This window comes from Ochlerotatus camptorhynchus, unplaced genomic scaffold, assembly GCF_037179485.1.
Source record: "Ochlerotatus camptorhynchus isolate MF236.1 unplaced genomic scaffold, CSIRO-AGI_Acam_v1.1 ptg000130l, whole genome shotgun sequence".
In the NCBI taxonomy this organism is placed as follows: Eukaryota; Metazoa; Arthropoda; class Insecta; order Diptera; family Culicidae; genus Ochlerotatus; species Ochlerotatus camptorhynchus.
Window position 1 is genome coordinate 2705292 of NW_027040620.1, and position 12358 is coordinate 2717649.

Here is a 12358-nt window from a genome sequence, read left to right on the forward strand (position 1 = left end):
AAACATCCGATCGAGAAAAAAATCTTCAGGATTCTACGAGAGTCAGATACAAACCAAATTAAACCGGTTGCACTCAAACCGGTCGAGCCATCTCTGAGGAAAATGAGTCACAGTTCTATGGAAGTCAGATGCAAAAAAAAAGTAGAACCAGTAAAATCGCTTCTGAGTGCATAAATTCTCTTATTTGGTTATATCTCCGGAATATTTATTTATAATGCTGTACAGGAGCCAGATAAAGGACTGTTCTTAAACTACATAGACCCCTCCACCCGCGTAGGCAATCGTCCATACAATTTTTATAGAAACGTAGAGACACTCGACAATTCCCCCCCCCCCCTCTTCCAAGTTTCTACGTACAGAATTCCCTCCATATGTGTGGTACCGTCCACCCACCGCTATTTTGGCTTTCATCGTAATTGATTCAAGGACAAACGAGAAATAGCGATTAGTGGACGGTACCACCCTGTATATATGGAGGGAATGCTGTAGTTTATGAACAGGATTGGATTGAATTGGATTTCTTTATTTGGGAGATTTCTGCCCAAGGCTGGTTCATCTCCGGGAACCCCAGAAGGGGTTTCCCCAAATCACAAGGTTTAGTAATTTTAAATCTTAAAATGGGTGGGTCTTCAGTCCCCTAAGCTGTCTTGAGGTAAAGTAACTTGCTTGTTTGCTGTCGTTGTTGTTGGTTTGCTGTCAGATAAAAGCTGTCGGATTTGCTTCGTCGGGGGTTTCCTGGGGCGAATGACAAAGGGGGAGGTAGTCTAGTCATAATATGATTAAGATTAAGAATTCCGTAAGTAAGGCCGTTGGTAAAACTTGAAGGTCGAGGTCGAGGGTAGAGTCACCAACATTGACCCCCAATTGTTGAGGGGTCCACTGCCGGCAGCGATGTATGACTTGGTGGAGGTCAAATCTGCTGACATAGGTCTACCTTTCGGAGGAAACTCAACAGATCGGCCGAGCATCAAGCAAGGTATGAAGCAGTATGAAATACTGCATTCCTTCACAGATTTCTTGCAAACAAGCATTCAATCACGCAAAGTAACGCCAACATTGGACAGAAAAGACAATCCCCAATTTATTGGTAATGTTGATTTTAATGATTGAGTTGTTATTTGCGAGAAATTGTTGACGGATGTGCAAATATATTCATTAAGGTGGATCAAGTTTATATTGCGGGTCACAACACCCAGTTCTCCAATGCTCTTTCAAAGCGTATTGAGGTCCCCAAAGATTGTGCCAAATTTGAACGAATTTGATTATGATCTGGATTTACGGGTGAATTTTGAAATTGTGTACAGGAAAATGTATGGGAAATTGAAGGAACTTTTAATTTGCTTGTCACAAAACCAAAAAATAGCTCAATTTGTCGAAGACCGCAAATCGATTCAACGTTCGTTGTACTTAGTCTAAAGTAAAAAGTTAACAACTGTATGTATACATGTCAAATCAATTTGCAGTCTTCAACAAAGTTGTTCTAAGTTCTATTAATTGAGCTATTTTTGGATTTTTGATAAGAAAATGCATAATTTCATTCCATTTCTCATATAACGCTTTAAATTCTCGTGCAAATCCAGATCATAACCAATCATGAAACCAACTATTTAAAGTTTGTTCATACGACACATAGTATCCAACTGTGGCGCATTTTTGCAGTTATCTTGGTTACACCCATCATCATTCTTAGTTGAAAACCATTTAGGGTAGGATGGTGCAAAACGCACCGTTTAAGCAAAATCGTCAATGGCTGGCGAATGGAAGCTAAAATCAAGAAGAAAGTAATGGCGTTTGGTTCAGTACCATGTTTTCTACAAAGATCAAGTGATTTAGAACTACAAAAGGATGATTTTCCATGACTTTCAAGGTATTTTTTAAATTGCTTCCAAAATGATATCGGGTCAAAACGCCTGATTCATGATGCAATATGCACCACAACATTGGGACAAAACGCACGACAACAATGGCCAAAACGCACCACAACATTGGGGTAAAATGCACCCCATGGTAAACAAACCATAACCCCTGCAAGTAGATAATGCAAAGGGATGCGGTATTTCAAATGATTATTTCTTTATGTTACATCAGAAATAAGGTCTCAAAATCTCAATAGAATGTTAAACTGTGATTCATCAAGTAAAATATCTAAAAAATATACGAAACGTAAATTTTTTAATTTTTTTTTGTGATACATGATGATAAAAGCTTAATTTACAGTCGATGATTTTAACAACTGTGTCCTGTTTTGCACAAAATGCAATTTTTTTAAGGAATCAGTAAGTCAATACATGATTTTATGATCAAGAATTATTTGTTAAACCTCCAGTTGAAAACAATCACAAACCATTACCCGGAAAATGCATCTGAGGAAAAGTTATCGCTGTTTTTCTATAAGTGGGCATTTTACCCCAGGGGTGCATTATGGGCTGTTCTCCATTACCAATATGCACGTCAAGACACGCTACGCAGCAAGAAACAAATAATCTAAAGGTGAGATGAGCCAAACTGGTCTTAGCCGTCAGTGAAGACTATTGCAAAGGAAAACCAAAAATCTAAACTCGATTTCACCTAAAGACTCCTCCCTCTCCCCCCATATGGTTCAACATAAAGAGTCGTTTTGTTCTCCACCTTCTTGCAAACAGCAACCAGTCGTTGTCGAGTTTGGATCACGGTCGGTGTCCCCCGGTCTTCGCCAACAATAGCTTAACGCTTTTCTGGTTAGCATCTAATTCGCACGTTTTTCTTAATCGGTCTAATTGCAGATACTCACTCTGACGGACTGCGAACGATGACGGGGCGGAAAGCGGACGCCCAAACCCCGTTGCTGGAAGCTGTACGGGGTTTCACTGCCCTGCTGCTGTTGCTGACCTTGGTGACACTTTGCAACGGTCATGGTAGACTGATAGAGCCACCGAGTCGAGCGTCCGCCTGGAGGTACGGATTTTCGACGCCGCCAAACTACAACGACCATGAGCTGTACTGCGGGGGATTCAATCGGCAATGGCAGAAGAACGACGGCAAGTGCGGCGAGTGTGGCGATGCGTTCGACGTGCCGAAACCGAGACCTCACGAGTACGGTGGCAAATGGGGTCAAGGAGTGATTGTGAGGCGCTACAAAGCTGGATCGGTGATTACGGTGAGAGTGGAGCTCACTGCCAGTCACATGGGGTAAGTGATGGATGGATGGGATCAGTGATGGAAAAGTTCGCGAAAACTCACTATGACTCGCGAACTTTTCCCTTGGTGAACTTCGTGAAATATCGCGAACTCTTCCAACACTGGTTGGGATGATAGAATAAAAATAAAAAATCTCCTTTTTCAGATACTTTGAGTTCCGAATCTGCGAGAACGTGAAAGCACAGCAGGAATGTTTGGACAAACATGTTTTGAAGATCCTCAGCGGTACACCGAGTATACCGCACCCGAACGATTTGGAGACTCGTTTTTATCCTCGCAATGGCAGTCGAATTTACGAAATGAAGGCAGAACTTCCTCAAAGTATCTATTGCGGTTGAATTTGTACGAATTTTACGGTTATCACTGGTTCTTTCTTTTAGGTTTTCAGTGCACCAATTGCGTTATCCAGTGGAAATACATTGCCGGTAACAACTGGGGAATGTGTCCGGATGGTAATGGGGCGGTCGGTTGTGGCCCTCAGGAAGAATTCCGTGCTTGTTCTGATGTGTCAATTGGCGATACCAGTGACAATGGGAATCGTACTCCGCTTCGACCAGGATATCGCCCAACGCCAACCAGAGTGCCTGCCGTCACACCGGACCAGGGTGCGAGTGGAGCAACCGGCAACGGAACAAACGTCGACGAGGAAATGCCACCCGTCAAGTACATGGGACCACTGGTTGCCATTTTATCGCTTTTTCTTGTCCTATGTGGATTTGCTGCACTCTATATTTATCACTATCATGGGGGGCGGATAAAGGCTCTGATGCGCTGGAACCGCGACAAGAACCAAAAGATGGCCCAACATATGGAAGCGAGCGCACAGGACTCGGCCATATCCATCAGCCCACCTGTACCGCCACCAAGAACCAAAAGGATCTCGCAGCACATTCGTGATATCGAAGCCGAAGAATCTAGCGTACTGACCGGAAACAGTAAACCATCGGTGTTGACACCTAAGCTGACGATTTCGGACACGGACAGGAGCAAACCCTCGGAGAAGGAATGAATCTTACCGTACCCTGAAAGCGAAGTGTCTGTTTTCACACGCGGTCGCAAGCAAAAGCGAATGTGTTTTTTTTTATTTATTATATAAAAATTAGTTTACTAGAAAATTTGAATCCAACTGACGACTAGCGCCAGCACTGACTGATAAAACGAACACAAACGAATCACGTTTAAATTAGAGATAAGCGTGAGAATAAGATGAAGATTATGATGTAGGTGAAAATGAGTGCTAAGCAGTTCGCGAGCTGCAACGAGGCTCGGCTGATTTACTTATGCACGCGAAAACGGAAAATCGTTGGATCATATGGAAGTCTTTAGTCGACTGACGATGGTTGATAGATGGAAAATAAACGAACGCGTAGTAGTCGTTAGACCGTAGTAAATGCGCCTTTGGTTATGCTAGAGAAAGCCATGAATGATGTACTATCACTGGTACCGCCTGTAATTGCATATATGTCTCAAGTGCATAAAGTTGATATTGTGAAAATTACAGTCTACAATTTATAAAGTGGATGTTCCAAGTCAATCTAGGCCAACAATTGAAATAGGTGGAACAACCAAACGAAAACAATGGCTTAAAACGCAAATTTTCCTAGAATCAAAAACACATCCACGCAATCCAGGTCCAGTGAGATCATTTTCTTGGGAGAAGTAGTATTTAAATTCATTCAAATCGTAGAGTGGACGGTTATAACTTTACACACTTCGAGAGAACACTGAGGACGCACACTACAAACTTCGAAAGACCGCCTGGCTGTCTTTCCCCCGTAACGAAGATGTTGAGGAATTTCGCGGGTACGCTTTCAATTGTCCATCCGAAGACTTTAAACCTCGTTATTCCAATAAGGTTGAGGTTTATTTTCTGTGTATGTAGGCGTATGTACATGTGCTATTTCAGGCGTATGTACATGTGCTATTTCAAAGACGCGACTTCGCAGATGATCGTATTCCGCTTTATATAGAAGATGGAAATGGCTTCATCAATATAGCATTTCTTTGATTTTCCTATGTTTCGAGGGGTACATCGATTAGCTTGGGACCGAAGAGAGTACCAGAGCTGAGCCAAAAAGTTGAGCACGTTTCTTCGGGACCTTCTAATCTTAGAGTTCTTCTTCTTCTTCGCATTTCAAGCTTATGGCTTATCGCATATTAGCTTATTGCGTGCTCTCAACTTAGTGTTCTAGATGCACTTCCACAGTTATTAGACCGGACCGGGAATCGAACCCAGCCACTTCCAGCATACTCTTGCTTTGTAGCTGCGCCTTTACCGACTGAGCTAAGGGAGGCCCCTAGTCTTAGAGTTACCTCTATGCTAATACTGATCAACACATACTATCGATGACAGAGGCTCTATTTGCTCGAGAATTACCTAGTATGACTGTTGAAACCAAACCAAATAAGTTTAGCTGCATACCTTATAAACTATCCTGGAGCTAAAACTGTCTATTTGGAATGAATCCATAATCCTTTCATACTCATTGACTAAATTATAAATTTTATATTGGGCTTCATCGGTGCCACCATCACAACTGCCAAGGTCTACATGCAACTCCTATAGACGTTGGAAGATACAGGCGGCAAAAGATTAGATTGGGATTAACCGTTGCCTTCGACGATGGATGAAGAGTCGGAAAAGATTGCACGTCCAACTACCGATCCTCAACATTATCCGGATAGATCGTTTCGTAGTCATTCATTCCTCGAGAGGTACAAATCTAGATTCTATGCGTCACGAATGTGAATATGAAGGCATACGGTGGATGTTTCAACATTCGAAGTCATGATAAGGATGGAAACGTCAAGGTTCACTTCCAAATCCAAAGTTGATCCACTCAAACCCCAGTCAATTCCTCGATTGAAGCTTTGCGGAGCACTGCTAGCAGCACAAGTTGACGAGAAAACTTTACCAAAGACTACTTTTCCGGCTAAATTCCTATTCTGAACTACTGTGCAGGGGTGTCGGGGTATCAAAACAGGCGTTTTATTATATGCGCTGAAATGGTTGATTTAAGAAGTTGGACGTCTTGAAGAATGTATCTTGGTATGCAAATCTCCATCTTATTATCAGCAGTTTGGTGATTAATCACCCAACAACTAAAATGTAATAGTTATTTTTGTAAGCCCGTGTACCGCATTTAAAAAAAGGCTAGTTCGTTTATTTGGAAGGCTCAATCGCGTTAACTTTACGGAGCATCTTGCTATCAACAATATTTGATACGTTATTTTATACGAAAATGACTCAACTTCCAAATCATAAACAAGCAAAAACAGTTCAGTAATGATATGAAAGTACATGAAAAATGATAAACAATTGTGAAGAAATCAAGCCGCCCCCTCACGACCCTGTACCAAAATACTTACACTGAATATTCCTAGATTCCGTCATGTATATTGATGATAGCAATCTGCCGTTTTGGGCAAAGTTGCGTTATTTGACAGTTTAAACAACTTTAAGTAGTTCAGAATAGGAATTTAGCCGGAAAAGTCCCAGAGCTTTTGCTGTAATATTTAGACGTTACGTGTCTTTGGTAAAGTTTTCTCGAGAACTTGTGCTGCTAGCAGTGCTCCGCAAAGCTTCAATCAAGGAATTGACTGGGGTTTGAGTGGATCAACTTTGGATTTGGAAGTGAACCTTGTCGTTTCCATCCCAACTAACAATTTTAACTAAAGGCTGACTCACGTGCTAGCCGCGCGCGAGAGGCGTACTAATTTACTTTTACGCCTCTAGTGTTGGGAATCCAAAATCTTTGACAGTGGTTTATTTACACTTATGTAGAGAACAACGGGTGCAAGTTTGATCAAAGTAGTCGATCGCGTTTAGAAATAACGTCAAATGGAACTCGAAAGAAGAAAAAATATTGTGCACAAACACCTGATAAATCCGGAGAGCTGACTAAAGTGCTGCAGATGCCGAAAACACCTGAGTGTGGAAAGGAAACAGCGGACCTACGAAAAACCGGGAGCCAGGGATCGTCAGGTGTTGAGGTGCGTTAAAGCCAAACCAGGTCTTTCGATCCGAGATGTGGCCAGAAGATACAACGCCTACATTCAAACGGTGGGGAACATCCTTGCCAGGGAAGGATGCAAGTCGTACAATGCCAGTAAACATCCGAACCACATGAAGCAGAATTCCGTGGCCAAAAAAAAGTGCAAGGCTGCACTTTGCTCGATGACGAAACATATGACAAACTCGATTTTAAGCAGCTTCCCGGTCAAAAATTTTACATCGCGATTGGACGTGGAGATGTGCTGGGATTTGGCAAGCGATTTGCAGTTGTGGTCTGAAAACGGAACCATTCGTCACATCCTCGACGATTACATCCCAAGTTTACATCGAAGAATGCCTGAAAAAGCGTGTATTGCCGTCCATCCGCAAGCATAGGGGCAAAGTCCAACTGCCACTACTCCAAGGTGGTTCTGGAATGGTATGCTGCCAACAAGATCGATTTTGTCCCCAAACTGATAAATCCTCCGAATTTCCTGAAATTTCGACCTATCGAAAAATACTGGGCAATTTCAAAGCAGCGACTTCGACAAAGCGGCGGGGCAGTCAAGGACATCCAGCAAATGCGGGCAAAATGGAAGAAATGCGCTGATTCCGTGGCCGTTTCCACTGTACGGGCGCTGATTGGCTCCATCAAGAGAAAGGTTAGAGATTTCGTTCGAACTGGAGAAACGTAACCATCTAATGCTGTAACTTTGAAGCTTTAATAAAAGTACTGTAAAGCAACCATTAATGGTCTTTTTTAAACTTATTGAATCACGAATTACAGGTTTTTTTTTGGAACTCTGCGAAAATTGCGCTCTTTTCAATTTGCGGGACCTTTGCTGACACCAAACTTCCATCTCTTATGGTTCATGAGTTATGATTTTTTTTAAACAATCAAGTTAGAGTGGTCCCTGAAAATTGGTTTTCAATGAATATCTTTTCATGCGTTCATTTTTCGTAAAACAAATGTTCTAGACACTTTTAGAACTTTTAATCAAAAATATTTTTGCTGAAGCAACCAAGTTGCTATCTTTTTTATTGGAAAGTTAAAGGTGATTTTTTCAAAAAAAACTGGCATTTTTTTAATTGTCAATATCTCTTAAAGGAGCGAACCGATTTTCAAGTTTTTAATTCCATTCGAAAGATCATTATTTTGTTCATTTAATTTAAAAAAAAATAATATTTTTATGCAAAAAACTGCTGTAACTCTTCAAATGAAGAAGATAGTATCTTAATTGCTTCGGCAAAAATGTGCGGCATCAAAAGTTCTAAAAGTGTCTACAACAAAGTTTTTGCGAAAAATCAATGTATGAAAAGATAATTAAAGATAGCCTTTATTCTACGGTTTACGCTAGCTTATATTATAAAACATCAAACATTTTACCAATTATATGGACCACCCTAATTTCACTAACACGAAAAAATTGGCCAAAAAATATGAAGAAACTTTCCGATAGTAAAGTGCATTGATGTTTGCAGCATATCTGAGATATGACACAAACATCAAAACGGTCAAGCCTACTGTGTTGCATTTGCCATAAAGATGATTCTGTGATATTATTCGAGTTTAAATAAATATATTCAAACAGTGATGCATTTCGTGAATCTACAGGGGTGGAAGGATGCATGGACATACCGTACCTAACGTTCCGAGTTTTGTAAGAGTGAATTTACCAATCATATGTGATGTAATGAATAATAATAATGAATTATATAATATAGTATAATAGAAGGATTTCACCAAATGCCTCCAATGTTCCCCAAATTTCTAATTTAATGAGCAAAACAGAACTAGAAAAAAACTGCATTCACAACCGAAGCTGAACCAAAATTATCACGTGCCACATAATCACAACCAGGGCTGAAAAAATCACTTAAATTCATCAAAGTTCACTATGGATGAAAAATTCATTTCATAGTGAATGCTGGTGATTTTTTCATGATTTTTTCAACCCTGATCACAACACACCACGTGTGATCAAGTTGATATTAAATTAATTAAAAACCGGCGACGACGATGATGAACTGTCCAAAACATAAGATCAGTGAAAAAACGGTAGTACAGAAGCTATTCACTTGGAATGACCTCGGCGAAAAAAATCAACATGATTTCCGAAACTAACCGAGATTGCGAACACGTCCCATTTCACCGCCGATATCACTAGTACTCGGAAATTAAGGATGAAAAGATTAAGACGGTTCGCTTCACGAGGGCCGATATGAACTAATCCGGTTTGTGGTAGAGCTTGCATAGAATATTCCGAAAGTAGTCTTGAGTACTTCTTGGCGGTCTGATACAATCCGGATACTGTGGAATTCTATTCAGAGAGTCTCTGTTCTTCATCAATATCACTTTACTATGCAAAAATCCGGAAAACCCAAGGGGTGGTCACTCTACACAATTATTTTGCGCCAACTTTTTTTCAGTGTGACTCAGTGTGCCGCAGCTGTTCCAGTGGCGCTGCAGTGGCGAGAAGTCATTGAACTGACTTTTGTGAATACTCGCGTCACTTTTCAAATAGACCAATGTAACATATCCACCATTTTGAGAAAATCGAAGTTGAAGTTCGACAGACTATTAATTTAACTGTTTAAAAACAATACATTTTGCAATACTATTTTTAATGTAGCCAGTGTATAATAACGTTGAAAATTCAGAAGAAACGGTAAAATCACAATTTTACTATGAATTTCATGCTACAACATAGAAAAAACCACATAGGACGTTTTGACAAGTCGAGTTGTACATCGGACATGTTACATTGGACGATTTTTCTCAATGACATAATCAATGAGTGTTACATTGGACGTTTTGTCTACATGATACTAGATTCCCTTTCACAGATTTCAGAGTATAGTACCTTACTTTAGATTGGCCCCGCCTTTGGAAAATGAGCACCAATCATGTTAGGCAGTCCGAATGACCGAAGTAACAATCATGTACCCATCATGTCAAACTGTGCATTGGACAATTTTTTACCTATGATTATCTTAAATAAATGAAAGTGAATTTGGATGGATGTTTTTGTATGACATACAATGATAGAAGAGCAACAGTTTGTATCGCTTAACTCGGTTTGTTTAAATTTGTTACATTGGTCTATTTGAAAAGTGACGCGAGAATAATGCCTTGTTTGGCAACCCGGTATTTTAACAGCGCTTGTTTTTGTTTTGTTTTTCGAAACCTGAGATGACCCGGGAGTAGGAAGGACATTTCCGTTCCGAGATACGGACCTTGCGGGTGGAGTTTCACTGAGCTTCACCTAGTACGAGTGAGCGGTTATTATCGTAGGCTGTCCCGAGTGATAAGTGAAGCAAACAAAGTTCAATTTCGATCATGGCGTTCAATGGAAAAGGTGCCGGCAGTGGCCAGGACGGACCGCACAACAAGCGCCTCTGTACCGGCCAGGAGATGATCGAGACGGTTCCGCTCAATCGCCGGAACAACAACAACCTCAACGTAACATGAGTCTCGGCAAAAACGCGAGGTAGCAACCCGGCCCAACCATATCCTGCTCCGTTGCACCACGCTCCTACTATCTTCGGCAGAAGGCCCACCCCGTACAACGACCTTCAATCATTAGTCAACCATGGTCCTAAACTAGCCCTCCTGGGAGCCGATGGAGGAAACGGATTTGCACAGAATCTTTAACCGCCTGAGTTTAATCCGTCTGAAAAATGGAAACCAACACCGGAACACATGTCGAACTGATGAAGGAAGCACCGCTGAACCGAAACGGACCAGCCAACTTCATTCAACCGGCACAGCAACAGGGCGCAGTGATGATGGTCAACGGACTCGATAACAACACAGTCATCACCGATAAGCTGTACAATCTGTTCTGCCTGTACGAAAATATTGTCAGGATAAAGTTCCTGAAGACCAAAGAGCATCCAGCACTTGAACAACATTCCAATTCAGATTGCATTTTCCAAGCAGAACTACTTGTCAGAGTCGACCAACCCCTACGCTCTGCTGGACAATTCGATCAGCTTCAAGGACTACAGCGCCTCCAAGAACAATCGCTTCCTTACCCGAGCAAGGTTCTTCACTTCTTCAATACCCCACCCGGTATGTCCGAGGATCTGCTGCTGACTGCATTCACCACCAAGGACTGCCACCCGTCGCAAGTGCGAATGTTCCCGCTGAAATCGGAACGTTCCTCTTCCGGATTGGTTGAGTTCCCGAGCGTAGCCCTGGCGGTGAATGTTATCATGAAGAGCAACCACAGCGCGATCGATCACAAACGCACAAAATTCCCGTTCATTATGAAGCTGTGCTTCTCCTCGTCCAAGACGATTAACGGTGCTTGGAGCAACGAGAGCACCGAAAACATGGGCATGGCACTGGCACTTGGCAACCCAATGTCGGCAGCGGCCGCGACAGTCTCCGCCGTGGCAGCAGCGTCCGGTGGTGTGACGCCCATTTCGGTGACGGGCGATTATCTCAAATCCAAATACGATGACCAATGTAAGATGAAGTTCATGTCCTTAGAAAGAAAACAAAACCGGTTGTGTTTTTAAAAAAAAATGATTATATTGTGGCAACATCAATAACACATTTTGACACATGCACATTGCGCAGACGCAGAAAAAGTTCAGTGTTACTTTAAAGATTAGAAAAATTGGAACCATGGGTACCAAACAGTGCCAATTACTCTGCCTAGGTGTACCCAAGCTTGTTTTTGACACACTGTGCGGAGTGACCAACCCCTTGGGAAAACCACAAAACCAAAAATATCTCAGTTCAAGAAATATATTCTACTGATCATTTTCTGTATAATCAAGATATTTGCATGAGCATTAACATGAGCATTGACGACCATATATTTCAGTAGTTACTACGCCGTGATTGACTAGATTTAGCGAAATTTGCGCATAAAACCATATGAATGGAACTTGGGATTAGCAATCCAGTGTGTAAAATCAGGCGAATCTTTGGTTTTAGGTCAATAACAGCGCAACCAAGTCCGTACGGTCATCGGGGAGGGATAAAATTGTTAGTTCGACACCTGTTGCTTCCAGAGACCGAGTATATCTCTGCATCTCCACGGTTGTCACAGGAAAGACGTTTTTGTTAGTGGGCAGGGTGAATTAGATCTATTTTGGTGGTAACTGTAACTAGCTTTAGCTAGGTAATTAGAAGATTATAGATCTATTGCAGATTCAGTATAAATCTTCACA

At 41.6% G+C, this 12358-nt stretch overlaps 2 protein-coding genes across 2 annotated transcripts; both read left to right on the forward strand.

Annotated features, from left to right (window-relative positions):
- The first annotated feature begins 2758 nt into the window (after window positions 1–2758).
- On the forward strand, window positions 2759–4189 carry LOC135700217 (uncharacterized). The gene is made up of 3 exons (XM_065220660.1): window positions 2759–3168; window positions 3323–3498; window positions 3558–4189. The coding sequence occupies exons 1-3, from the start codon at window positions 2789–2791 to the stop codon at window positions 4184–4186; spliced, it is 1185 nt and encodes a 394-aa protein (XP_065076732.1). The 5' UTR covers window positions 2759–2788; the 3' UTR covers window positions 4187–4189.
- A 6663-nt stretch (window positions 4190–10852) lies between these two features.
- On the forward strand, window positions 10853–11794 carry LOC135700182 (heterogeneous nuclear ribonucleoprotein L-like). Its single transcript, XM_065220601.1, has 2 exons — window positions 10853–11645; window positions 11760–11794. The coding sequence occupies exons 1-2, from the start codon at window positions 10853–10855 to the stop codon at window positions 11792–11794; spliced, it is 828 nt and encodes a 275-aa protein (XP_065076673.1).
- Window positions 11795–12358: the final 564 nt, after the last annotated feature.

Bases quoted from the DNA above. Each gene is read 5' to 3' on its own strand.
- LOC135700217 (XM_065220660.1), top strand. From the start codon at position 2,789: ATGACGGGGCGGAAAGCGGACGCCCAAACCCCGTTGCTGGAAGCTGTA. The intron at 3,169-3,322 runs GTAAGTGATGGA...CTCCTTTTTCAG, and splicing joins CTCACTGCCAGTCACATGGG to ATACTTTGAGTTCCGAATCT. The intron at 3,499-3,557 runs GTATCTATTGCG...TCTTTCTTTTAG, and splicing joins GAAGGCAGAACTTCCTCAAA to GTTTTCAGTGCACCAATTGC.
- LOC135700182 (XM_065220601.1), top strand. From the start codon at position 10,853: ATGGAAACCAACACCGGAACACATGTCGAACTGATGAAGGAAGCACCG. The intron at 11,646-11,759 runs GTAAGATGAAGT...CACATTGCGCAG, and splicing joins ATCCAAATACGATGACCAAT to ACGCAGAAAAAGTTCAGTGT.